Source organism: Musa acuminata, chromosome BXJ3-7 (assembly GCF_036884655.1).
Source record: "Musa acuminata AAA Group cultivar baxijiao chromosome BXJ3-7, Cavendish_Baxijiao_AAA, whole genome shotgun sequence".
Lineage (NCBI taxonomy): Eukaryota > Viridiplantae > Streptophyta > Magnoliopsida > Zingiberales > Musaceae > Musa > Musa acuminata.
The window spans coordinates 808,786-836,518 of NC_088355.1; the positions used below are offsets into that span (position 1 = coordinate 808,786).

The 27,733-nt window shown below is 37.2% G+C and overlaps 4 protein-coding genes and 1 pseudogene across 5 annotated transcripts; 2 read left to right on the forward strand and 3 right to left on the reverse strand.

Moving 5' to 3' along the window:
- Window positions 1-188: 188 nt before the first annotated feature.
- LOC135643605 (vacuolar protein sorting-associated protein 2 homolog 2-like) lies at window positions 189-4,213 on the reverse strand. 2 transcript variants are annotated; one of them, XR_010498316.1, is made up of 12 exons: window positions 4,074-4,213; window positions 3,766-3,810; window positions 3,493-3,527; window positions 3,357-3,407; window positions 3,001-3,105; window positions 2,829-2,900; window positions 2,652-2,723; window positions 1,290-1,370; window positions 1,094-1,129; window positions 931-992; window positions 579-737; window positions 189-467 (listed from the first exon to the last, which is right to left on the reverse strand). XR_010498316.1 is itself a non-coding variant. In XM_065160766.1 (11 exons), exons 1-11 carry the CDS (start codon window positions 4,105-4,107, stop codon window positions 398-400), a joined length of 663 nt encoding a protein of 220 aa, XP_065016838.1. In that variant the 5' UTR covers window positions 4,108-4,213; the 3' UTR covers window positions 195-397. The 2 variants fall into 2 exon arrangements, 1 of the variants encoding a protein (XP_065016838.1); XM_065160766.1 differs by lacking the exon at window positions 579-737 and having other exon boundaries at window positions 195-467.
- On the reverse strand, window positions 3,492-12,071 carry LOC135643604 (DEAD-box ATP-dependent RNA helicase 53-like; annotated as a pseudogene).
- Window positions 5,099-5,629, reverse strand: LOC135643712 (DEAD-box ATP-dependent RNA helicase 9-like). Its single transcript, XM_065161033.1, has one exon. The coding sequence runs from the start codon at window positions 5,627-5,629 to the stop codon at window positions 5,099-5,101; it is 531 nt and encodes a 176-aa protein (XP_065017105.1).
- A 2,734-nt stretch (window positions 12,072-14,805) lies between the features above and the next one.
- LOC103990965 (uncharacterized) lies at window positions 14,806-16,564 on the forward strand. Its single transcript, XM_065160765.1, has 2 exons — window positions 14,806-14,901; window positions 14,972-16,564. The coding sequence occupies exon 2, from the start codon at window positions 15,008-15,010 to the stop codon at window positions 16,094-16,096; it is 1,089 nt and encodes a 362-aa protein (XP_065016837.1). The 5' UTR covers window positions 14,806-14,901; window positions 14,972-15,007; the 3' UTR covers window positions 16,097-16,564.
- Window positions 16,565-17,520: 956 nt separating this feature from the next.
- LOC103990964 (uncharacterized) lies at window positions 17,521-27,683 on the forward strand. Its single transcript, XM_009410282.3, has 12 exons — window positions 17,521-17,741; window positions 18,258-18,359; window positions 18,569-18,651; window positions 19,086-19,161; window positions 19,282-19,349; window positions 20,927-21,011; window positions 22,706-22,824; window positions 22,913-22,996; window positions 24,892-25,038; window positions 25,496-25,604; window positions 25,693-25,812; window positions 27,248-27,683. The coding sequence occupies exons 1-12, from the start codon at window positions 17,549-17,551 to the stop codon at window positions 27,319-27,321; spliced, it is 1,260 nt and encodes a 419-aa protein (XP_009408557.3). The 5' UTR covers window positions 17,521-17,548; the 3' UTR covers window positions 27,322-27,683.
- The last annotated feature ends 50 nt before the right edge of the window (window positions 27,684-27,733 follow it).

The following is a 27,733-nucleotide window of genomic DNA, read 5'->3' on the forward strand; positions in this document are numbered from 1 at the left end:
GATGCTCATATGTATATCCTATATCACCTAAATACATAATTATAGATGCTAAGATATATCACCTATGAGCAAATATGTACCACTGCTAAGATAGATCAGTAATTCTCTATCCAGGGTATATATGGATTTTTTTCGGATTTATATATACACACACTGGGTTTATATGATCGACAGAGCACTATTTCTTTTGATTTAACAAATTCACAAGAACAGAGAAGCAGCAGCTCTGAATCACCAACAGGTTTCAACATTGTCCTTAGCTCCAAAGTGTACATGTAGTTGCATAAGAACTATAGGGTATGCCTAAAACAATAGATATGACTAATTCTCTATCGACAACATGTCTGTCCGAGCAAATGATCTTTACATACAAAACCATCGGAAGAGATTTAGCCGTTCAGATGCGTCGCAGGGATGCCAACCTCTTCTCTAGGTCATCAACTGCAGGTTTCTCTGGAGCTACATTTCTGCAAGCCAGTTGATAATCATCAGAATACAGGATATGGGAAGGAGAACTATGAAGGATAACAAGAAGCCCTCTAGCAAACTAGTTTTGCACATCTTTTACTAGAGAATACCTTTATCGATGATAACAAGTACACACATGGAAAGATTTAGAGGGACTCCAAAAAAGCACGTTTGAATATGTAATGGAGGTAGCCCGTGTTTATACCGAGTATGAAGAATGACTACTACAACTTGATTCCACAAGACATATCTGATGCTCAAAGTAATTACTGCTAGAACAACATTGCACATGGGATCAGTAAAATGTCAAAAGCATGAACTAGAATGCCTTTAAGGAAAGGAACTAAAATGAAGGAAAAAGACTAATGTGATACCAGTTCTTTAAAAAAATAACTATAAAAATATTCATGGCCTGATCATAATTGTCCAGTGTTTATTGGCTAGTTAGACAATCTTTCGTACCTTGAGGCTGTGTCAACTTTCTTGTTATTGACTGCAATCCGACCTTTAGGTGCTGAAGATAACTGCAAGAAGGTAGAAGATAGAATACCCTATCAGTGTCGAATTTTGTATAACAATGAAAAGGATTACCCCAATGCACCATATAGACAAGCAGAAGAGTTACCTGTGAAGCAACATCAACACCAATTTCATCGAGCACCTACATGAGATCATCAACATAATTAAGATTAGAACTTCATAGTGAAACTACAACTGAAACTGGAAACAAAAGGTAACTACTTTTCCTCGTTGCAAGAATAGGTTCACTGCCATTCCTAAATATGATGCTATAATGCAAAAAAAAAAAAAAATCAGCTTACCTGGTTAGTGAGCTCTTCTGTTTCCTCTTCTGCCTCATCTTTATCCAAAGTTTCATCTATAGCCTCAGACATCATCTCAATCTTCACAAATAGATGAATATGTTTCATAAGTGCATGTTTATGGCATGTTTAAACACACAAGAGATTTCAATAATTATCCGGGCAAGAGAAATTGTGTATATGTACCAAAGAAAAAGTTTACTAAAAACAATCAAAGATTATTTTTATGGCTCTTAAGTTTGATTAGTGATAGTGACCTCAGTAGAGCTCAACTGTGAGAAAAGATCCATATATTTGTCACCATAAAGTTGGGACCCAACAGCAGCTCTTCATTCATTGAAATACTCTGCACCAAAATTCTTTGCAAAAAACAATGCGTTGAAAAATGAGCTGCTACTCATCATTCTCCATCAGACTTAAGCATCAAATGGTTGATGAGAATCCTCACCAACATAAGTACCTGGGAGCCCAATTTTGTTCTAACCACTAATAAGAGGAGGCCTTACCCATAACCTCTGGTCACTAAGCAATAGTAAACAAGTGTACTGTGTGCTTTAGACTACACAAGTAAAAGCAAGTTTGACGTTGCTCGAGTATTTTGGGATCTATCAGTGATTTATAAATAGTGTTTCCGGAGGCTACTTGATGTGAAAGTGTTTTACAGCTAAGCAGAAGTCTATAAGTAAATTCTTTAAGTTACAAAGATTGCTTATGCTTTAAAATTGTAATCCATATCAGGAAGCATGCAAAGCCCATGCTTAAAAGGATGAACTTTACAAATGTGAAAATTGTGAAAAATGCTTTCTAAGAGTAACTTCTACAAGGTACTCTTTGAGAAGAATTTCTATAAACGAAAAAGCAAACATCATCAATGATCCAATACCAAATGGTAACAAAGGTTAGTGTTTGGTAACACAAGGCTTGCATGGGAGGCAAGAGAAGCATATGGCAAGTTTGGCATTATGACACATATTGATAATGTTTCTGGAAGAAGGTTTTATGCAATATAGTTTCAGTTCCTTTCTTGTTTTGAGGCAAAGAATTTGTGAAAAAATATCAAGTGAAATGAAAAAAAAATGATGTTTTAAACTAGAAGCCCTAACAATGGAGAAAATGATCAGTTCTCATAATTTGATCAAGTACAAGGCACGTATAAATCCTAGATGATTAGTGTTCGGAAATGAAAATGACATCTTCTATGAATAAGCAGCAGAAGGGCGGATAGAGAGATGGCCATAAATAAAAAATCTGCTTAGTTACTGCAAGACAATGCAATTTCTTGATAACACAAAGCTTGTATTAAAGATAAGAGTAGGATTTAGAAAAATTGTGAAAATCTGTTAAATATTTTGCATCTGTTACCGTCATGTCCATCTGTGCTGACTGCTTCTGGAACTCTGTCATCACTTTTGCCTGCTTGGCCGGTTCCATTTGCTGGTAGCATGATACATCTCAACATGTAAGAAAATCATTGCTACGTTCCAGTTATTCTAAGAAGATATGCATGTCAGATCATTAAAATTTATGTTTCTGATTTACCTTGTTCATTGCTGCCATTGCCTTGCTTGCACCTTTCATTCCTGTGGAAATTGAAGTACTTGCATACATTGCCTAGAAAGCATGAATGGTTCAATTTTTTTCCACATATTGTTGACATATCATTGAAGAGAATGGTGGTTTCATGACCAAATCTAGAAGTCAAACTGCTGACCTGCGTATGAGTTGCTATGCCTCTAATTTGTGCACGAGTTCCCTGCAAGTTAGTAATTTGTTGTCTCAGACGAACAAGCTGACGAGCAAGGATCCGAGTGGCAGCCTGCAAAAGGCATAAACAACCAAATAAGTCATTAATATTCCTCAATTCAGAATCTAATACAAAAATGAATAATAGAATGAAGCTATTTTGTGATATTGGATTACAGAAGCATGACAAATGAAGTGTGTGCCTAATAAAACCGAGAATACTTCTGAAACAAAGAATGTACTGGCAAGCACAAATGATATAAACAGCAATGATCAAGTTGGATTAGATAAGAAAATTAATGTAAATTAAGTGGCGAAGATTGCCTCATTCCCAGTTTGTGCAGTCTTCTTGATCTCTGCAACCAGTTTTTTCTCCTGCAATGATTGTCTTTTGAGTAAGAATAAATAGCCAGAAAATTCGTAGAAAATTATTCAAGTTTAACAGTTTGCATTAACAAACCTCTAACTTCAGGGAACCGATCTCCCTTTCCACACCTGAAGCCAAGAAAATAATAATATGAAAATAATAATAATAGCAAATCACGTCGGGTCTCTAATTAGTCGTTGGCACTTCATTTCCGACTTTAGTTGAGGCCAGTCAGTGGAACAGAGCAAAGTCAAAGTTTCAAGAACATATTAATGCTTACAGAGCAAGTTCGACCTTTCCATCATAAGCTGAAAAACACAGAAACACACTCATCTCCAGAGCAAAAGTCTAGACGAGACTTCTTACCTCTTGTGGCGACCGTCATTTCCCTTTTGCTGGTCCTAAGAGAATCTGCGGAGGTGAGAAACGAGCATGACATCAAATTCACCTCGAAGTAACCTTCAAGATCGAAGCAAGCAAGAGAAAATGCAAAACCCTACCTGCTAAACCCAAAAAACGAAAACCAAGTCGAATTACAAATCCGAAAACCCCGATTCTTTCTTCCATTGGAGGGGAAAAAGAAAGGAAAGCCCGTAAAGCAACGTAGCGTTCGAAGATAAGAGATAAAGAGGGAAATTTTAGCAAGTCCATCCGAGCAAGCTGAGATGCATCACCTTTGGCGGAGGTCTTCTTCTTGAAGATGTTCATGGTTGGTCCTCGCTAGTCGCTTTAGCCGAGCAAAGAGAACGAGGGCTCGGAGAGGAGAAATCAGCGGGGAGAAGGCTAGAAACCTCAGATGGGGAGTGGGAGATCGCGAGGGTGGAGCGGCCCTTCTCAGTCGCTCCGCTTACACTCGCTCGAGGCTTGAGCAGATCGCACGTTCCAGCGCAACGGGCAAACGAGCTAGCCGTTGCCGTCGGCGTCCCAAAGAAATATAATACAATATATGCTTTAAATATAGCAGTGCCTTCGTTGTCTTAGTATTCTTTTCTTTCTAACCCACCATGGGACCCACAGTGAGGCATCTCCGGGCGCCGTTATATATATATATATATATATATACACACAACTATTTGCATATATATGCGTATCATATTTTGTAACCTGACTATTTGTCAAAACTTGCGATGAGATTAGATTAAATATTGTACATCATACATCACTACATATGATAAAGGTCGTAATGAAAAATACGATATATCAAAACTTTGCAAGCGTATAGATGTAAAATCCACTACATTAATTATATCTGAACTCCGGATACTGGCAATATTTCAAACGAATTTGATGTTGAAATCGAAAATCTAAATTATATTTACCTTATTTTATCTGTCGCGGAAGTCTAGATGAATAGTTCTTCGGAGTAACGTGTAATGAACTGGCCAGTTGTTCCATCCAAAGGCAAATAAATTTCCAACAACACACCAATGCAACAGCAACATCACTGCTGCATCTCTCTAAGGCCACCTATCGGGTTAAAGTGGAAAAGAAAAATGATTGGAAAACAAGATTGAACCTGATGAAGTTGATTCTAGGTGTTCAAGGATCCTGGCTGACATGAGGTGGATGCTGGTTTGCCTCTGCAGGTGCAGTGTTAGCAATAACTCCCCAAGAGACAATGCCTCTGGTACCAACATCTAAATATGAACTAGTTCTTGTGGACAAAAAGAAAACTAGACTACTAGTCTCAGATGAACCCCTAAACGATCTTGTCGGCCAGCCAACATTCATCAGTATCCTTGCTAGGACCTCCACCAAAGCTGCTTCCATTAGATCCACAATAGTCACCTGAGCAGTTCAGGCTGGAGTTGTGGAACCTGGTAGAACGACCAGGACCAGAGTTGGCAAAACCAGCAAATACTCCTGAGTCAGACTCGCCAAAGCTACTACCGAAATGCCCGGGGTCAGAATCACCAAAGTTGCCAGGACGACGTGAAACAGAGTCTACAAAAGCACCCGAGTGTCCAAAACTGGAACCACCGAACCCACCTGATGGCCCTGAGGGTTGCCCACCATAGGAACCAAAATTACGTGAACCACCACCTGTGCGGCTCGGGGAAACTCCAAAGCTGCCGGAACCACCGAAACCACGAGAACAGCCATAACTTCCACCAGGAGCAAAACCTGAACCACCCATTCGGCCACTTCCATATGAATCAAAACGACCTCCAATCATGTCCTCTCCTCCATCCTCAACTGTAATCCTCGGAAGCTTAAAAATGAAGACCATACATCAGCTGGTAGTCATTCAGAAGCCAGCAAGTAGTAAAGGACTGACAAAAGGAAAACAGAAATGAACGAAAAATGAGGGCCGTGATAAAACTCATCCGGAAGTTATTACTCGTCATATCTGTTTGGCATAAATTATAGTAAGCAAGAATACTTACAGAAAGAGATGAGCAAAATGAGAAAAAGTAAAGGAACAGAGGTGAGTAACAGGAGAAAAAGAGGTGGGATGGGGGCTCACTCAATCCCACGAGAAGAAAGGGATGTAAGACTGATCCAATGGTGGGCACTGTGTTGCTAAAAGGTGGAATCATTGAAAGCTAAGAAGTTGAAATCCTCGAGAAGATGAAAAGAAGTAAAAGAAACAAAACAAAACAGCAGAGTTTCTCAAATAGCATGGTAATTTAAATTTTTTTAACCTACAAGGTCTATAGTTCGCAACCGCATATGAGAAATTTTATTATTCAACTCTTTAGAATCATTAAAAACAATGCCTTTCCTAATCTTTAGAAATATTGTAGTTATTCTTTCTAACTTCTGCAAACCTTTATTTTCTTCCAATGAATTTGATACATAAAATAATTAATGATTTATAACAGAATAAGGAGATAGTGATGATTAGAACAAAGGACAGTTATAGTGTAAAGATAGTGAATTTGTATTCTGGGAAAAAAACAAGAAGTTATGTTTCTATTGAAATTTGAAATTAAATATTAGAGATAAAACTACAGTTGTTATGTTGTTTAGCAAAAAGAAACTGTGTAATTTCATCAGTTTAGAATATTGTGGAGATTGTCATTCTTTTCTCTTTTTCTTGTAATACTCCCCTTTTTTTTTTTCCTTCAATTTCTATTTTTTAACTAAAACCAAAAATCCTTCAATTCATACCATTTGATTCAGCTGATTACAATCTGCTTACTGTTCTTGTTTTTGAATGACCAATTCTAACCTCCATTGTTTTTTCCTTTTTTTTTATAATCATCAAAGAATCTAAAATATCCTAGCTCTGAAACGAACCACAATATCCTATATAACCAAAAACCCGAAGATGCCCCTATTTTTACCAAAAATGCAACAAACAGTAGCTAGTGTTGCACCTACATGGATCGAGTCTGCTCAGGTTGCAAATGACAATTGAAAGATCAAAATATCCATCACAGTAATTATAATGTAAAATCTGCATGACAGAGCTAAAAAACAAAAATCATATAGAGGTGGCTTAAGGGTCCTTTCAAGCTACATAAATTGAATCCATTCAATTTAATGATGGAATCTAACCAAACACAGTCATTATGAGTAGACCATAAGCATTTTGTAGAATATATGTGAAAGACTTGTTTTTTAGAGTAACGTGCAATTTTTACTTGAATGGTAATCATGCTCTTTCAAGAATGATGAAGATAATACTTCAAATTTCTGCAGGAATTAACAAATATGTAGGCATGTTAAGGCATGCAACCACTCTTTGACAGAAGCCCAAAGTTACAATGATACCTCTAAGCTCTGACCAGAAGAACACAAAGAATAAACACCCAATACCACCTTTTTGCATAAGCTAAAATAAGTGAAAGTAAATAACACATTGTGTTAGTTGGTCCAATAGTACACATAGTTTGAGATCATAAAAGGAATAACTTGCCTCAATAAACCTGCAACCAATATCTTGTTCAATGCCTCTAACAAGTCGATTTTGCTCATACGAGTGTATAAGAATTGCAATTCCTTTCTTGCCAGCTTGGCCTGTTCGACCAGATCTATGAACAAATAACTCAGATGTGTTTGGTAACTCATAATGTATCACCTGGCCAAAAAATTAGTAAAAGAACAAATTCTGATATGAGAGTCAATCATGACTTATTATTGACAAAAAAAGAAAAGAACTAAAACACTGAAAAAGGTAATAGGAGATATCTAGCAAAAAAATCACAGCATAAACATACACCAACAGTTATCTAGACCAAGGTTCGCAATACCGTACCGTACCGGTATTTCGACTTGGGCTCGGTACTGGTACGGTACGTTATACCGAGCGGTACGTCCAGGTGTACCGAGTACTGTAGTACTGCTACAGTGCTATAGTGCACTCGGACCGGTAACAGACGGTCCGCGTACCGATAACCTGTCGGACCGGTACGTACCGCCCGTACCGGGCGGTACGGTTTAGTACGGCAGACCCCTGATCTAGACTAACTATTTAAGTCAGTGAAGTTTGGCTGCACATGTCAAACATATGGATCCACTGTGGACTAGAGCCCTGCTCATACATGCGAGGATAAATGTCACTAAAATAGCAAATCAATAAGAAAAAATATGCTCACCAGATCAACATTAGGTATATCTAAACCACGAGCTGCAATATCAGTAGCTATCAAAATATTAAAGCAGCCATCCCGAAACCCCACTAGTGTCCTTTTCCTCTGACTCTGTGAGATGTCTCCATGAAGAACCTCACATCCAAACCTCTGACCCACAGCATAAGCCAACCTATCCGCATCACGTTTTATTTGAGTAAATACAATGCATTTACCTCCTTTAGCATGTTCCTGCAACGAAATTAAAAAAAATGTATCTCAAAAAACCGAAATTCGAAAGATCCAATAGGCTGTGTGATTCCCAATTTGAGAAGGAAGCTAAGTGGATGTGGTTGTTAACCACTTACTTTTATCAGTGGCCCAAGAATTGATGGCTTTGCATAATTATCTGAAACAATAGAGTACAAAGTTATCCCTTCTGTCAACTTCAGGTCAGACTCACCAACCTACAGAAAAATCATCCTGAATGAATCCTCCGAGCCAAATGCAATTAATATTAGCAATAACATACAAAATATGTCACAATACAATAAATATGTGACAGCAGGTCCAAGAGTATCTTTACACAATTATTCAACATGATATGATAATGTTGATCTTTCTAATGCACAAGGTTCTAAGCAGAAAAAAGTTCTCCTTAAAAACAAAAAAAAAACACTTAACTAAAGAAAAGTATATAAGCATTTCCAAAAAAACAAATTCAAATGTTTTGGTAAAAGATGCATGACTTAATGAAATATAGCAGTAAATATCAAATAAGACATATTTCTGAAATGTCCTAAATAGAAAAGATTCTGACAAGTGCTAGTATTAAATTAAAAAAAGTAAAGTTTGACATGAACCAATAATTGTTACAGGGATCTACACAAAAATGCAGACTTATACCAAGTTAACTTCTAACGCTTTATTCAAATCCCAACTCAATTAGAGTAAATACATTTATAAATAACAATAAAGCAGGGTGCATTTTATGTTGAATATTAACTTGAACTTTAGCACAATATGACTATGCAGTTGACACCAAAGAAACTAGAAATAGGAATATAAGATCTGTTGAAATCTGTGCAGGTTGATCAAAGAGAATAAGAAATGGAAAGCTACTAGCAACATGGTAATGTGCAACAACAGGCAATGCAAAAAAGCAGCATAACAATATAACAATAATACACAATTCCTATTTTCTCCATAAAACCTCATATGTAGCTTTAGGTTCTTGTATTGTATTAATTTTCATCTCCATTTTTTATGACAAGTTCTGGAATATTGTATTTCTGAGACATTTTAAATTGTTGGATTGGCATTTGGAAGTCATTCTCAGACCATCTGGTAATATTTAACCCCAATAGAAAAAAAAGGAGACAATGATAGTATCTTTTAAACACACTGAACAAGTTAAAAAAGGTGATTATACAGTACTTACAAAGAAATTGAGGGTTAATAATGTCACACAAAAATAAATGCATAAATGTAGCATGTATTATAGAAAAATGTACAAGAGAAAAGATACAACAATCTAGATACATCTATTCATGTTAGACCTAGAGCAGCTAACATTGTTATCCCAAAAAACAAAACAAGAGCAAGTCACTACCAGAAGTTATCAGGACCTGAGTGGAACTTTCATACTCACAAGGTCAATGTTAATTGGATCTTTTAGGAATCTCTGTGTAAGTTTCCGAATCCAAGTTGGCATAGTAGCAGAGAACATCATAGTTTGATGCTTTTGGGGCATCTTTTCCAAAATTCTCTCAACATCTTCGGCAAATCCAACATTAAGCATCTGATCAGTTTCGTCAAGGACAACAAATTGAACATCTGACAAATTCAAAACACCTCTATTCAGCAAATTAAAAATTCGTCCAGGAGTGCCAACTACAACATCGACACCATAAGTAAGAGCTCTCATCTGTTGGTTAATTGGAGAGCCTCCATAGACACAAATTGTGTACAACCTGGAAGATTCTCTAAACCCTTCTCAACTTGTCGAGCAAGCTCTCTAATTGGTACCAATACCATAGCCAACGGGTTTCTACCACAGCTACAAATATGAATAGCCATATCAATTAGAAATTAAGTGGAGAAAAAAATTGACATCTGTAATATTAATCGCAAGAGTAAGATACATATTTATCAAGAAGGCTATCCATGTCTTGAACAATAAACTAACCCATTCTTGGCCTGAAAACGAATAATATTATCCATTATAGGAATTCCAAAAGCAAGAGTTTTCCCGGTGCTCGTCTTTGCACGACCAATCATGTCATGTCCTCGCATTGCAGGTTCAAGAACAGCTCTCTATATAAAAAGGCAAAAGCAGCAGTTCTAAAGTCAACCACCAACATGTCAGATAAATTTTATGGTGTTATGGTGATGAAAGTCATATAACATTAGCATATCATAAATGATAGAATCATGTGATGAATGCCAGAATAATCTAACTAATAACCAACAATATTGTTATTTTGTGTCGTGCAATAGCGCCTTCACAGTGCACAGTTGCACTACCTACGATGGTGTATTATGCCGAACCATATTGTCTAGCCATTCTCAAGTTTCTTAGGCACAAAATCCAGAAACCCATGTTGGTTTCACAATCCTGTTTGACATGATACTTGTTTCAAAGCAAGATATTTACCACCATTCATTCTGCCACAGTTCCAAACAAATCAGCAGTGTACAGGAGAAGTTTTTTGGTTTCAGTATCTCCAATATGGTTGCTGGATACAAGATCCAGCCTTTTGTGACAGAAGAGATTGAACACCTAATTAAATGGAAAGAGAAGTGAGAGAATCCTAATCGCTTCCATTTGCACCATCATCCTTAATAGAAGGTATACACATATGAGAAGCAACCATTACTTCACTTTTATACTAAAGCTTTCGTCTTTAGAAACATAAATCCAAACTCCAAGACAATTACTTCCTCTAAAAGATCGTATTGCAATGCTATTACATAAGCATGAGTAGACCACTTAATATCTCAAATACCACTCACTGACCTATACATGCAACTCAACAACAGAAAATAAGAGGGAAAGAAACCTGATCGTATACTTTTGTCCCCAACCTAGGTCTACAAAGACACCTCAATACCTGCATAGGAAAAAGCTTCGTGATCCCTCTGTTGGCAAGTTGAGTTACGATATCCTGCGAAATCCCCAGCTTGGCAATCTCTAATTCATCGCTCCCTCTTTTCGAGCTGTCTTTATCTTCCTCATAGTTGTCGAAGGCGTAGTCCGCACGGGTGACATCCGTGGCCCTAAACCTCAACGGCAAGGCCAAGAAATGGAATTCCCTGCATCGGGCACTGCGAAATCCGATCTTTTCGGCCGGGAAAGGCCTAAAGAACGAAAGACAACCACCAGCGACGCAGGAAAAGGGAGCTACCGAGTGGGTCGGGATAAGGAGGGGCGACTCCGATGAGACCAGAGCGGCCGGGGTTCGTCTCGACGCCGAGGCGGAGATCGACGAGGACCTGCGGAACAAGAAGTTCATCTTCTGTGGATCAAAAGCCTCGATAAAATGAGGACGAATCGGAATGCGACGCCCTAAAAGAAGAATTGGGTTCCATAGGGAGAGAGGAGACGGGCGCATTAGAACCCCTCCAAGGGGTTTTGGGAAGACGAACAGATTTTTGTGATTGGGAAGACGAACAGATATTTGGGAAGACGAAGAGACCGAGCTCACTGTCTTGGTCAGGCACCAAACGAGAAAACATGGATTCCCATTAGATTGAATCGGGATCCAACAGCGTGGGCCTAGTGAGTCACCAATGAAAAAGCATCAATTCCTGATTGCTGCCTAGGATAATACACGGGATGATCGATTCCTGCTCAGAGTTCAAACGACCGTGAGGGATGGCGGGGTTCGTGCCACGAACCGAAGCGGGTCGGCCCGAGAGCAAAAGATCCGACCCGATCACATATATATTACAAACTTCAGTCCATCTTGAGAGCAATGTCCTCATCCAGATAAATATTACTCACTAACATATAAAAAAGAATTCCAAAACATGAAAATATCACATATAACTTCTAAAAATAAAAAAAAATTATAGAATTTATTGCTGCCTTCAAGGGCAGTAATTGAAGTGTTTTCAATAAAAAAAATCAAGGTTAGATGGTTGACTTAAAGATGTATCCAACTCAACAAATGATCATTCTAACCCAATTTGATAATAAGCATAGTTTATCTTGTCTAAATCCAACAATCATAAACTCAACATGACTCGTTCTCTCCAACACAGTTTTTAGGTTGCTTGGTATCCAAAAAGGTATTACTTCTTTTGTATGAATGTAGAGAATTAAAGAATACAATTCATCTTCAAGTATTCTTCCTACCTTTATGTAAGCTTTTCTACAGATACATCCATTATTACTGTCTTCTCCAGGTTATCTACTCATTTCAACACTAGCACACACAAACAAACATATCTCAACATCGAACATAACAAATAATTCGACAAACTCAAATAATGAAAACATTTAAATTCCAATACAGTTTGGCAGTCATGAGATGCATAAACCAACATATCATGCATCACTTTATCTGAATCTTGACAACAAAACAGCATATAAAAAAAACTATTATCTGAATCTTGCTTCCAAAAGAAAGCTGGGCCAATCAGTAACATATGTTTCTTCTCTTTTCCAATCCAGTAGGGAGTAAAAATCTACAACAGCTCTCTGAAAACTGAGCAGAAACAAAAGGCATAATAGTTGCTGGTTAAAGATGTTGAAGCCAATGTAATAGTGCCTGTACAAAATCAACAGTGTGAGACAATGGATTTGCCTTATTATCCTGCAGATACTAAATAAAAATAGTAGAATGGACAGTTGGTGTGCTAAATAGAATACGATAGAGATATGATACCATGAATGACTCCATTTAGTCTGCTTATTATACAGAATCATGTAGTAATACCTCAGGAGCATCCATCTGAAGCAAGAATTAACTAAATGTGGTGTGACTTTGAAGGCTGGAACTCCAGAAGAATTTTGTATTGTGAGGTCATTGAATTATTTTTATTTGAAGAAACAAGAGTAGGTCGAAAGAAGTTTATGCAAGCAATTACAGCAAACAAGCACATCAAGCAAACAGATCTTTCAGTCGTCAAGTAACAGTAAGTCCCTGTTAGCTGAACTCATCAATGCTATAAACAGCCAGCTTACACATCAAGTTTTGTTAAGAAGAATTCATGTATCAAGTTAGTGCAATAGGTTGATCAAAGATTACATGCAAGACTAGATTGCAAGAACTTCAGATGGTATTATGCTCCTACTAAAACGCATTAAAAAAACTGCATTAGACATTGCACGGAAAAAGTAGATAAGTGCATCATACAGACAACTGCGAAAAAGTGTAATTCAGGATTTGGTACGATAAAATTCCAAAGGAGAGGTCAACAAGGTTTGCACCTTTGAGTAATATGACCAAAGTTAAGCATGTTATATAGCAAATACCAGTAGGCCTTCCTCTTGTGCAGTATCAGATCGATCAGAATTATCTACATGAATATGTCTCCATTATTGACTACGTCGCAACAGTACCATTACAGAAAACTGAAGTACGCTCGAAGCAAAATAGGCTAAAAAATTCTCATGGTTAGCATCAGCGGGTATGATAAAGCATGCTGTTGGGGCATTGTTAGGATCATAATGACGACACCTTTAATGATGCCCAAGACTCAAATGAGCTAGACCGAGAGTTATCTAGAATACGGAGTTATTGGTGCGTTAAAATTCTGCAGATGGAATAGTTCAAGCAGACTGATTGCTACATGTTCATGCCGCCGAGAGTTTCTGAACCCATAATTAGCTCATATGTATTTGTTTCTACTAGGGATAACTTATCAATGTGGGAGGAAAGCAGCAGCCTACCTTGCAGTGCTCCAGGGAGAAAGAAGAAAGAAAGAAATCCAGGCGTCAGACGGACAATTTCACGGAGTACGGCGAGAAGATACTGTAATGTCTCGTCTACGCATTTCATCGAACGGATGTTGCCAGGCGAGACTGAACGAAGAGAGAGGGCGTCTCCCGGCCGCAGTTCACGCAGACGAAATCCCGCCGAAGGTCATCCGTGCTCTCCCAGGATTCGCCTACGGCGTCGGCGGTGGCGGCGATGGCAGCGGGTGCGTTCGCTCTTCGGACTTGTTGGGGCGAGCGTGCGCACCGACTCGACCGCAAGCGCGAGGAATAGACATCTTGGGACTTCTTCTACCAGCGCAGGGTGTCTATCGTCCGTGCGATGCAGGGCCAGCGGCAATCTCAAAGAAGTTAATCAGGTTGGGAAACGCATCTTAAGAACGTGGGCCCAAAACCAAAAGTATACGTATTTGGTAAGACCGGCCAAAAATATATATCAAAATCATAAGGTATTTCGATAAACAAGTTAAATATATGTATTTAATAAAAAATTATACATTGGTATGAAAAGTCCAACTCTTAAAATACGATGACTATAAATAAAAAAAAGATAGTTGATGGTTTAGTGAAATCAATGGACCATTTTGTCTCTACGCAAAATATGAAATCACAAAGATGCACGTTTCAGAGATCTATTGGATATGAATGCCATTATAAACAACCAAGGGCCTGTTCCGTAATTTCAGGTGGCACGATAACTTCGAGGGAACCAGCCGTGCCGTCGACTTTCTCTTTATTATTATTATTATCAGTTATCATCTTTCGATTAGAAAAAGAGGAGCCTACTCGTGTTGCTCCTCCAATGGTGATCTCTTCGAAGAAGGAAGCAGGGGATAAGAAAGAAAATGGAGGGAATATTCCAGTGTTCTTCCTAAAACTTCTGTTCTCGAGGTAAGCGTTTCGTTTCTCTCTGGGCTTTAAATGTCAACTCTTTACTCGAGAATTCCAAACTGGTTGACCTGAGATTGATACTCTCTGAATGCTACAATATCAAGAGATCCAATCCTGTCACAGGAGATAAGAGTTGACCTGCTGCTTCACGTGTGTTTTATTGATCTTGTTGTGTCTTCCAATGACTCAGAATGAGTATGCACAGTGCTGTTGTTTGCAGCCAGCACCAGCCTGCACACCTTCATAAGCCCCTGCCATGGCCAGGAGACCCCCCCCCTTGGTCAAGAGGAAGCTCCACCACAAGCACGTCCTGGGCCTCCTCCTCCTCCTCCTCCTCCCAGCGTTCGTCGTCGCCGTCTTCTGCCATGGCCAGAAGATATCGTACGTCCTCCGCCCCATATGGGACACCCCGCCGCGCCCGTTCACACGCATCCGGCACTACCACGCGCAGGGCTTGCCGATGGATCACCTTTGCCGCCTCCATGGCTGGAGCCTCCGGTCCTCCCCTCGCCGGGTGTTCGACGCCATCCTCTTCAGCAACGAGCTCGACATACTCGAGATTCGGTACCGCGAGCTCCTGCCTTACGTACATAAGTTTGTCATCCTCGAGTCGAACGTCACCTTCACAGGCATCGCCAAACCACTCTACTTCGTCGACAACCTCGGCCGGTTCGAGTTCGCGAGCTCCAAGATTGTTCGCGGGGCTTTCTCAGGCAATTCCGGCGGCACGCTGGGCAGAGATCCTTTTGAGCTCGAAGCCAAGCAGCGGGTGGCCTTGAGCTCCCTTCTCCGGCGGTCAGGGATCGCCCCGGGGGATGTGGTCATCATGGCCGACGCTGACGAGATCCCGAGCGCCGAGACGGTCAAACTCCTGCGATGGTGCGATGGCGTGCCGCCGGTGATGCACCTGGAGCTGAGGCATTACATGTACTCCTTCGAGTTCCCTGTGGACTACAGCAGCTGGCGAGCCACGGCGCACTTGTACAACCAGGGGACCGGATACCGGCATTCGAGGCAGGCGGACCTGATGCTGGCGGACGCAGGGTGGCATTGCAGCTTCTGCTTCCGTACGATCGAGGAGTTCGTGTTCAAGATGACGGCATACAGCCATGCGGATCGTGTGCGGCGGTCGAGCTTCTTGGATCGCCGGAGAATTCAGCAGATCATTTGCCGGGGCGAGGACCTGTTCGACATGTTGCCCGAGGAGTACAGCTTCCGTGAGCTGATCAAGAAGATGGGTTCAATACCGAAATCAGCATCGGCAGTGCATCTTCCCTCATTCCTGCTGGAGAATGCTGACAGGTTCACATTCTTACTGCCTGGTGGATGTTCAAGGTTGAAATAGATGATGTTAAGTTTGTTTTACTTGATGAACATGGTATAAGATCGCCGGAAACAATCATACAATTGACACCAATAAGTCAAGAACCTTTATGCAAGAAGCAAAGTAGAAGACTTCTCATGGTTCACAAAATGAAGTTAGCAGTGTGGAAATGCTTCACTTGTATGTGATCACTTATGAAAGAGAACAACAAGTTGAATTTGTGATGTTTGCAGAACAAAACATCTAAATAGAGAGGAAGATGATGGCCAAAAGCTCAGAGACTTTTCTCCAATACCAGCTATTTAGTTGCATCTGGTCACTGCAGGAAATTTCCTATAGTAACTTGGGGTAGTCAAGGACAGAAATCTTCATTGATTAATCTGCTTCTTGACGTCAATTAACAACTACAAATGATTTTTTTGGGGAGAAAAGTCAAACACTTCTTCCATTTCTGAACTTGCTGGTGCCTCAGTAACATGTTCTGAGCACCAAACTACAATGATTCTTTTATGGGTCTCCAATCCTTCCTTTTGTTAGAGACTGCCCTGCGCAACTCCTGCAAGAACGTAGTAGAAAAGATCTATTTGTTGCTACTTAACATGGAAGACAAGGATGCTTCGATCCATCCTGATCCTGTAAAGCTATATAATTCCATGATAATATTTAAAGAAAACAGAAGAACTTGGAAACAAATTTCATTAACTATATTTGCTTATTCTCAACAAGAAAAAGAAAAAGGAAAGCAGCTAAATCATTAATCCACAGATAAAATATTTTTTAATAATTTTCTACCTGCAATTTTTATATATGGCAAGTCTTATTGCATTCTACAAAATATGGATTTAATTGCAGCAAAGAAATGCATGTAAACAGAGGGTTAGCCATGGATTCATCTTCTCAATTATCAACTCAGACTGCAAAAGAAAAGATAATTATAGCAACAATTATTTTGGTTGTTTTGAATGATAATGACCTAATCAGAATTGGACCTGTAAGTGGTCACTATGTAAACAACATGTTTTACAAATATTATATGGAATATCTCTTTGAGAAAGACTATTAGAGTATAATTTGATGGATGCCAACTGAGCTCTTGTTACAATCTATATATGTTATAATCAAGTATAATTTACTAAAATTTTAGGTCATTCAAATTTATAAGATATAAATTTTAGTCTTATAAGTATATAAGACTATTAGGTCATTCAAAAACATTTACTAAAATTTGAACCAACTATAGATAAAAGTATAATTAAGGTATATAATTAAGATATAGGTAAAATATTTATATATGTTAATTATCCAGATATCCTCTTTTGTTTTTTCTAAGATAGTATTTATTATGTTTCATGTATTGGAATTTATTATTATTTTTTCTGTACCAAATTCTATTTGAAATATCAAATATGAATTTTATTCTGTATTTATAAGATTATCTATCGGATTCGGAGCCTAGGAGAATCCGCCCCGACAATGCGGATAACCGTTGTATGGCAAGCCCAAAATAGGAGCATCTCTACCGTTCGTCTGGCGATTTTCTCATCATATTTGATGGACGGTGATGCAATCCTTAATCAATACAATACGTATTTGCACCTCGACGCCCTTCTCTGGCTTCCCCTCCATCGGCGACAGAACCTTCGCGCTGAAGATCCAAACCTACCTGGTACGCAGAATAATTTAGATCCGTACTTTCCAATTCGTGTTTGTGCTTTCCGCTTTTCTGAAGTATAATCTGATGTTTGATTTGGTTTGACGAGAGCTTTCTCGATCTCGCGGCTCGGATTTTTGGATTAGGGTTTGGATCCTTGGTTTTCATCGAATGTGTGTTGCTTTTTGTTTTTCTTTTTTGTGGTATCGAGTTTTTTTTCCTTTCTCCGTTTTTATTTGGGCAAGGACTAACATAATTTGCTTCAAAAGATGCTTGGTTTATTGTATTTGATTGGTGGTTTTCCGATTCTCTTGTGCTAGGATTCTCTAGGTGTGATACTTCGATTGACCTAATAGCAAGGTCGTCGCTTGTCTTTTTTTTTTTAATAATTTCTTTTGATTTTTGATCTCGTAGATTCTAATTATGAGCATACCGTGCGAAGAAATCCATTGCTTTAGCAAATTTATGCCCTTGGCTGGTGATATCCAGGCACTTGTAGTAACAGGAACTGAATCTAAGTTGTTTTCACAGACCTGATATTGAAGATGGGGCGACTGCAATCTTTGAGGAGTTTTGACGCATTTCCTCGTGCAGAGGAGCACCTACTAAAGAAGACCCATTCTGGAGCTGTTGGTATGTAGATATCAAACGTTGTTCCATTCTTCCTTTGTTCTAAAATCAGGAATCCGTCAGCATTTTGCCTTATACTTTGTACTCGTTGTTTTTTCTTTTGTAGTTTCTATGCGCTGCTTGCACATTCTTATAGATAGTTTGTTATTTTGTTTCACATGGTATATGACACTTTTTGACTATTATCAAATTCTTTGCTTTATTCTTTTCAGTTTCCATCATTGGCCTTGCTGTAATGGGAACCTTGTTTGTGCATGAGCTGAAGTACTATCTCACTACATATACTGTCCATCAGGTTTGCTAACAATTCTTCCCGCCAATGAACCTTGGCTTCTTTTTCTCAAACTGTTTTACTTCTCTAATGGGTTGTCCCTTGTTAGATTTATCAGACCTTATCAGTAATTCTTCTAATAAGGTGTTTGACATCCAAGCTTCTCTTAAGAAGCACTAGAATGATTATACATGTGGATCACCATTTAAAATTGAAAATGGCCAGAGTAATGAGCAGTTGCTGCATAATTCATTAACCTTTTCCAGAAACTGACAATAACTTACTTGCTGTTTTGTTTCTTATATCATTTCTTTGCTTATATGCGTATGTTTTGAAATCTCTGTAAAGTGTTGCTTGACTGAATTGATTTTCTCTTCAAAGATGTTTGCTATCAGTTTTCAGCTAATTGGTTGTGCTTTTGGATCTATATTTCCATTCTAATACATTTATTTCTGCAGATGTCTGTAGATCTTAAGCGAGGAGAAACACTTCCAATTTATATAAATATGACATTCCCTTCATTACCTTGTGAAGGTTAACCATAGATTTTTCTGTCTTTTGCATTCTTTCGTTATGATCTTAAGGCTTGGAAGATTCTCAGTCTTCTTATATCAACTTCCTGCATTATGACTGATTCTGAACTTTTTGTCCAAGTTCTGAGTGTGGATGCCATTGACATGTCTGGAAAACATGAGGTGGACTTGGATACAAATATTTGGAAGGTAACAACACTGATATTTTCTACATCTAGCTTTGTTTATGCAAGTTCACATTTCTGTAACTTGCAGCTATCATAAACTTCCATTGATTATAAACACACTGAAATTTCTATATTTGTCATCTTATAATTAGATATCCTCATTGTTATTCTTAATTAGGTTAGCAAATTTCATTTTACACTGAAATGCATGAATGAGGTAAATCACTAATGTTAAATGTCCTGGACTCTATTTATCCTGTTATTTATGGACAACAAAGTACCATGCTTTTTGTAATTGTGAAGACTTATACTGGAAACAAGAATCTCTTATGCTTTCTAAAATTGTAAAAAATTATATTGTAAATGAGAATCTCCTAGAAATAGATTGCTGTACGGACATTGTAATCTTTTTAGGTTCTTGTTTTATAAATTTGAGCAATTTGAAATTTCTTTACCTTTTCTATTTGTCAGTCTTTTACATTGTATTTGAAACTCTTTCACTTCTATGTTTTGCAAAGTGTACTAAAACTTCACAGTAGGATTCTATGTTGATATTGATTTTTTTCTTCTATTATCTGATGGGGAAAATCTATACACAATTTAATATCATCAATCTCTTTAAATTTTGGCCATGTAGAGCTACATGGTCTCATGCCACACAGTGTAAGGTAGGGAGGGAAGGCAAGGAATGCAGATAGTGAGCGGTTTGAAGTTTACAATTGTTAATTGCAGGAATTGATTGGGTTCCATGAGGAAAGGATGTCAAGTTTAACTTCAGTAATAAACTGGACAATGAATTATAACAAAAATTAAAAAATTCTGGCTGTTCACAGGTGTAGAATCTTCCAGATATAGGAACACATTATTCAAAGGGAATATGGTCGTTTGGCCTCGCATAATCTTCAGGAGTTAAGGGTGGGAAAGCCTAGACGCTCTTAGATTGTTAACTATTTTTTTCTGTTCATATAGCACTTATTATTATAACAACATTAAGAGTAAAGTGTGCGACTATTATGCTTGGGATCTATCATGAGAATGTGGATTTTCCTCTTAAATATTTCACCTTTCCTGTGTATTGAGATTGTGTAATGTACAATTTGATGAGCTTTCTTTTCTCTGCATATATTGCAGCTTATTATAGGAGTCAATGCTATATTGTACTTGATGAACTAACCAAAGGCCCATCTGTATTTCTTTTCATTTGTATACTGATCTTTTTTTCAAAATAAAACTGCAAAAATGAATTGATGTTTACAATTGTTTCTGTTTATATTTTTGTGGACTCTAAAAAAAATGGGAGTATTCTATACGCTTTACCATCTGATCCATGGTCATTAAGATTCATTCTTGAACAAATAGGTTCCCTATTTTTCAATTTGTAGTCACAGTTAAGTTACAAGCAGTAATAATTTATTTAAAATAAAAATAATTAAAGAAAAATAGTTTCCTATATCTAAAGTATCAAAAACAGCATAGTGCAAATTAAGCTAAATGTCATGCAGACTTGTAGGATACAATGGGATGCGTAGTATGGCTGATACTGACTATGGTCATTACTGTTTGTTGACCTTTTCTTTTTCCTCTTTTTGAATATTAAAGCTTCGCTTGAACAAAGAGGGTCAAATTACGGGCACAGAGTACCTATCAGATCTTGTTGAAAAGGAACACTCAGCTCACAAGCATGGTAATTTCCTCTCCTGGAAGTAAATATTTTTTTTCTTTTAGCTGGTTGTATGATCATCTTTGTGTTTTACTTACCACTCTTTACTTGATGCATTAATTGATCTTCTCCTCCTTACTGGCATGGTTTAGAAGTGACATGTGAAGCTTTTTTCTTAGAGGAAACAACTTTTTATGCTCCAGATGATCCATTTTAGTGTAGGATATTATGGTTCAGGGGGGCAACATATCATAATTGAGCCATTGTCAGGTGAAATACCATCATTGAACCCTTTGACCTTAATATATTTTGGACATTTTCACTGTTTTTTTTTTTCCAATTTTCTACTGTTGTACAAATATCTTTCTCTGAATGAATGCTGCTGGTGGTAATAGTGGGAATTGGGGTACAGTTTATCAAGATTATTAAAGCAAAAGCCTGATTTTTTCAAACTTGAGGGTATTATGTGTGTTGATAAACTCTAAGAGTAGGAGGGATGCTTGTTCCTCCTGTTCTTATTAGGCCATTTAGAACAGCATCCAAGAATTACTAAGAAGGAAACCCTGGATAATCTTTTCTCAAGATGAATCTGAAGTCTGAACTCTACCATTACAAAATGGTCATTGCACTATATAGACTACAGCTGTATAATTTGATGCCCCTGGCTGAGTAGATACCTCCTCTATGTTTGTGGTGTTTAAATTATGAATGACTATTCCCTTTTGTCTGACTGTCATGGAAAATGTTGACAAATTGACATCTCTGCTTATTACAAGAAAGTCGAAACACTAGATTTGAAAAGGCAGAACTAGAGAGGTTTGTGCCCAGTGGGAAGATCTAAGCAGGCAGAAACACCAGGGTTTGGCTTGGAGATTCCAATCTTAGCCTTTCTCTCCAGTTAGTGGGCACCCAGGTAGCTACCAAACACTAGATATTTATAGTTTTATACCAAAGGAATTCCTGTTCCATTTCCTTATACAGTTAACTGATCTTACCCCACTTGTCATGAATATGAAAAGTAACAGATATTTGATACACTGACCATGACTAGAGTGAAAGAATTATCATCTATGGGGTAGAAGTCAACCTTTGCTCTTTCGTAACATGACCGAATAAAAGGGGTTCAATATTATCTTTGACCATGGTTGTGCCATTATCAAAGTAAGAACTACAAGATACTCTCATCTAAGTAATGGTGATACCTAAAATGTGACTTTTATTATTAATATTGAACAAATTGGTCGGAAGTTGACCATATTAATTTTTTCAGATGTTGTTTATTGATGCTTCATTTGTAATTATGGTACTAACATAGTTATTGTGAAATTTATTAAGCATCACAAGATGTAGTTCATATGATGTACGAGTAATCTGTCTCATGATCTCTCATAATTGACATGTTCTGATAATTCATACCTAGAAAACAGTGCATCATCTGATGGTGATCCGAGAGGATCATAAACAATACTGCCTACTTATTATTCTTGTTTCTCTTCCCAATTGCATTTATGCTCATTTATCTGGAGTTATTTACTTATTGAAATTTTCATTATAATTCTTTATTGTCTAACCATAAGTAGTTTGCTGATTTTTATGGTTGAATTTTGTTGTTTGCCTTACTGGAGTTTAAACAGTTTTTGTGATTGAAAGGAATGTTTATTGGATATGGCATCAAGAAAATAATTGAATAATGGTTTTGTTGGGTAAATTCTTCACAGATGATAGTGATAATCATGATGATTCCTCCGAGAAAAAACATGAGGATACTTTTGGCTCAGATGCTGAGAAAATGATTGAGAATGTAAAGCGTGCTATCTCAAATGGTGAAGGATGCCGAGTATGTTATTTACTCAATATGTGTATTTGTCTGCCATATTTTCAGGTTGAAACAGCCCACTGCTAATCAAGTACTTCAAATGAAACAGGTATATGGGGTTTTGGATGTGCAGAGAGTTGCTGGTAACTTTCATATTTCAATCCATGGGTTAAACATTTTTGTAGCTCAACAGGTTAGTTATTTAAAATCTTAATTAGTGATTGATGTGTTTACTGATACTTTCTAGAGAAATGCAAAATAAATGTATGCTTATCATTTATTGTATCTATATTTATCTGTTGCGGCATCATTAATTTCCATTATTTGCGGTAAGACTCTTCTGGTTAATTACTATCGAGATTTTGACTGGTGGCTTTTTCTTGTCTTTCTGCCTTGTTCCCCCCTCTTCTCTCGTTATAGATGGTTTGAAGGAGTTTTTCTACTTGTATAATTTGTTCAATCCCTTTATTGAATTTCTTGTCAGTAGTAATCTCAGCATAATCACAATACACACTTTAACATCTTTAGTTCTCCTAAACATTGCACTCTGGTCCATTTTCTTGGAGATCTTTGAACAACTTGTGTTTGATTTCATTGACATCTTGCATCTTCAAGATTTGCTCATTTTGACCTTCTTTTAAGTTTGGATGATATAAAGTGATCGGACCTCAGAGCACCCCATGAGAATCCTATGTTAAATGCTCTAGACAAAATTCTTTTTGGTTGAATTTACCAAGGTATGCAATTTCGTACCGTACCGGAGTTTCGACGTTCGCTCGGTACGGTACGAAACTGTATATCGATCGGTATACCACTCGGTATATATATATATGTATATATGTATATATACATATGTATGTATATATGTATATATACATATGTATGTATATATGTATATATACATATGTATGTATATATGTATATATACATATGTATGTAGTCGCCTCTCTCTTCTCCCAAGCGGGGCGACATCGCCTCGTTTCTATATATATATAAATTAATAAATATTTATTTATATATAAATATATATATTTATAAAAGGCGACGTCGCATCGCCTCGACGATGTCGCCTTTTCCTTCTCCTACGCGGGGCGACATCGTCTCGTTTATATATATATATATATATATATATATATATATATATATATTTTTCCGTTCGGTAACGGGCGATCTGTGTACCAGTAAGCTGACGGACTGGTACGTACCGCCCATACTGGACGGTATTATTCGAAATTGCATACCTTGGAATTTACTACTTTAGATGTATTTGTTGCATAATTTTATATGTATGTATGTATTTTAATGTCAGTTTTAGAATCATATTTGAGTTTTTTGTAGCGTCATATGCAAAAAGAGGGCTCGTGTTCATGAGCCATAATTTGGTTTTTTGTTCTTTTTTAATGCCGAATCGGATGTGGGGCCCACCACTTTTTCCCTTTTTTTATTATTTTAACTGGTCTGTCTGAAACAGGGATGGTCGATGTATCAGCCCGTGCTTGGACCAGTATGTACTGCTTGTTTTGTACCATCTTGGGCAGTACAGCAGTCTTTGAATTTGTCGGATTTCAGAATTTTTAGAGAAGGAAAATTTCCCATGAGGAATCTTGATTTACTGCATACATGACATATTTGTCTTGGATTTTATTTTACTATTGCATTAGATTTATCAAAGTAGAGTAGTAAATTCTTTCTTCTCTTATCTTTCTTTCGGTCTTGGGTGGTCATATCTTTTCATTCAACCATCTTATTAGGAGGTTAAAGTCCATTTGCACCACTTATTAAACTTTTTTTGGTGGAACCATGAAAGACTTTTGAAGCTCCAAAAGTTAAATGAGAATTGAACTGCACCACTAGTGGGATTATTAAGATTGTAGTTTACCATGAAGCTGAAGTCATTACCCAAGTAAATGCCCTTTTCATATTATGCTGATTATGAAAGTATGTTATTTATTATATCCATTGTTTTAAAAGTTTGTGACCTGTCTGGATGAACGTCATTGTTTCTGAAGTTAATGACTTCGTCTGAAATTGTTAAAATTGTGTTCTGGGTTGTGCAATCATCTCCTCATTTTTATCTTTCACATATAGATTTTTGGAGGTGCAAAACTTGTGAATGTAAGTCATGTGATCCATGATTTGTCATTTGGACCAAGCTACCCAGGGATCCACAATCCCCTTGATGGAACTACCAGGATGCTACATGATACAAGTGGTACTTTCAAATATTATATAAAGGTAAATGCTAATCTATTATTTGGTACTCGCATGCTGGTATTTTATGGTTATAGGGGATGGCTTGATGTTAAGAATTAATTTACCATTTATTAAGTGTAATTTTTATAGGTTTTGATGCACAGACTCTTCCTTCAATTTCATGGCTCAATTGAGTTACATTTACTCTGTACAAGCATAACAGATGTTTTATTAATTATTATAAACCAGATGGAAGGATTCCCAATTTTGTGCGACTCTGACTTCTGGTCCTTTGTTTATCAACATTAGCTAGGAAGTTTTTCTTTTTTCAGAGAGACTTATGTAGTGATTTTTTACAATTTTCTTGTTCCTCTTTTCGTTATAAGCTTCCAACCTGTTCTTGAAATTTCTTTAGTCTTGACTTAAAATTATGTTCTTTAATTATTATGAAGCAAGCAATGTGTTACATTTAAAAATTTTGTGTGTAAACATAATGCAGATTGTTCCAACGGAATATAGATACCTTTCCAAAGAAGTATTGCCAACAAATCAGTTCTCTGTTACAGAATATTATGTTCCAATACGTGTTACTGATAGGTCATGGCCAGGTCAGTGTCCCAACTGGCGTCTTGAAATTCTTTATATTGCTTTTGGATGTTTTTTGCTGCATTTGTAAGTCTTTTACCTATGGTGCAGCTGTTTACTTTTTGTATGATCTTTCACCTATCACCGTGACAATAAAAGAAGAACGCCGCAGCTTTCTGCACTTCCTAACTCGACTTTGTGCAGTGCTTGGTGGTACATTTGCTTTAACAGGTTTTTATCTAATACCAAGTGTATGCCAGTTATTTTGCATGATTTGATGTTTTTTAACTTTTAAAGTTTCGCACAAATATCAAACAAACTGCCATGTTTACTTCCCATCTCTATAGGGCTTGTTTTACATTTATTTTTGAAATTATTATAGTTAAGCCTACAGTTACAAACATCTTTATTTCCTAAAGAGTGATTGTGAGGATCTCATATTCATGGGATTCATAATTTATAGTTGGTTAGGGTTTAAAGTCTAATATAATTTAAACAAGAAATGGTGGTGCTAGCTAGTTTAGCTGATAAAGATATATATTTTTTAAACAGCAAGATGCTGGAATCAAATCCTTCATTCATCACTTATCCAAAAAAACATATAACTACATCAATATCTGGCTATCGCATATCTTTATCATTTTTTAATGTCACTTCCAATAATCTTTAAGATAATAGATGTTCATTCCTATCCATAACTATATGTATTTTGAAGTGATTAATTACTTTTTAAATTTTGGTAATTTGATTTATTTTGTAAGTTCAATTTTTATTTTCAGATTCATCCTTTTCTCACAAATTTGCTTTGATGCCTCCTATCCAGATATATTTGGTGGGTTCAAACTAGTTCCTTAATTACTTCTGAGTGGTATCTTTTTTCCAACTTGCTGTACTTAGTTGAACAAGTACAGAAACACATATTACAAGAACAGACTTCAAGTGGGAGAAATGAACCAAAGGCTTAGGAAGAGAAATTTGTACTAGAAGTCTGCATTCCTATACTAAGTCTATGGCTAATCCATTACAATTTGATTCTGTGAATTGTGAATGTTCTTTCCACAAGAATTCATAATGGATTGCTTGGTGATAGACTTAGTTACGAACGCAGGCTTCTGGTACATATATCTTTTCCTAAGCCTTCGGTTCATTTCATCCACTTTCCCCAAGAATTCATAATGGATTTCTTGGTGATACACTATTCGTAGATCAAGTCCATGACATATTTCAGGTTCACTTGGAGATTTGGCAATCATCATTGTAGGTGTGTTTACAACTTTACATATACACTTTTCAAGGGGGTGCAACACTTTTCATTTTGGCCTAATCTTTAGCCTATATATGACGTTCACATGGGTGGCCCAATGTTCTGCATGAACTTGCATCTGAAGAACATTATCCAAAAGTTATTCAACTATCATGGTCCTTTCTGTTCATATAAATACGAATACATCATTTAGATCTTATCTAAAAGGTATCAAATGTCTTATTTGTTCAAGCACCTGGTCATATTAGTGATAAAATGAATTCGCTTTTTACTGCATAATGATATATTTCTCTCTGAAAAAATGGTGTTAAGTTTAAGCATAAAAATACTTGCCTGAGTATTGATTTCATGTCTAACGCTCAATGATGAAGAGGAATGACATCTTTGTACTTCATTCAACAGGAATGCTCGACAGGTGGACATACAGAATTGTCGAGGCTGTTACGAAGTCGAAGAGCAGAAGCGTATTGAGGTGATGATAAGTTCCTCTTGGTGGTTTTTGATGGGAAAGTGTCAGAGCTCATCAACGTTAATTGCCTTATCTTTGCCGCAAGTTAAGAAGAGCATATTGATTCATCGCAAAAGACAGATATTAGGCCTGATCATTGAACTAGATATACCAAGCTCCAATTTGTTTTCACTTGTCGCAAAAGACATGTATATCTAGTTCCATCTGATCATTGAACTGAATATACAAAGCTCAACTTGGTTTTGTATTTTTTAGAACAGTCATCATTTTCATGCCATATCACTCTGTGCTGCTAAAGGCAGATGTTTGTTCAATTTCCATAGTGAGCTGAAATGCTGAGCAAGATAACTGGTTGCATCCACTGGAACAGATACTTCTGTTAGAAACTTTTGACACTTCCATGCAAGCCAAATTGAACA

Excerpts from the sequence above, each read along its gene's own strand:
- LOC135643712 (XM_065161033.1), bottom strand. The coding sequence starts at position 5,629 with ATGGTCTTCATTTTTAAGCTTCCGAGGATTACAGTTGAGGATGGAGGA.
- LOC103990965 (XM_065160765.1), top strand. The coding sequence starts at position 15,008 with ATGGCCAGGAGACCCCCCCCCTTGGTCAAGAGGAAGCTCCACCACAAG.
- LOC103990964 (XM_009410282.3), top strand. The coding sequence starts at position 17,549 with ATGCGGATAACCGTTGTATGGCAAGCCCAAAATAGGAGCATCTCTACC. Across the intron at positions 17,742-18,257 it reads TGAAGATCCAAACCTACCTG|ACCTGATATTGAAGATGGGG; the intron begins GTACGCAGAATA and ends TTGTTTTCACAG. Across the intron at positions 22,825-22,912 it reads CAAATGGTGAAGGATGCCGA|GTATATGGGGTTTTGGATGT; the intron begins GTATGTTATTTA and ends CAAATGAAACAG.
- LOC135643605 (XM_065160766.1), bottom strand. The coding sequence starts at position 4,107 with ATGAACATCTTCAAGAAGAAGACCTCCGCCAAAG. Across the intron at positions 3,811-4,073 it reads GAAGAAGACCTCCGCCAAAG|ATTCTCTTAGGACCAGCAAA; the intron begins GTGATGCATCTC and ends TCACCTCCGCAG. Across the intron at positions 3,408-3,492 it reads TCGGTTCCCTGAAGTTAGAG|GAGAAAAAACTGGTTGCAGA; the intron begins GTTTGTTAATGC and ends CAATCATTGCAG.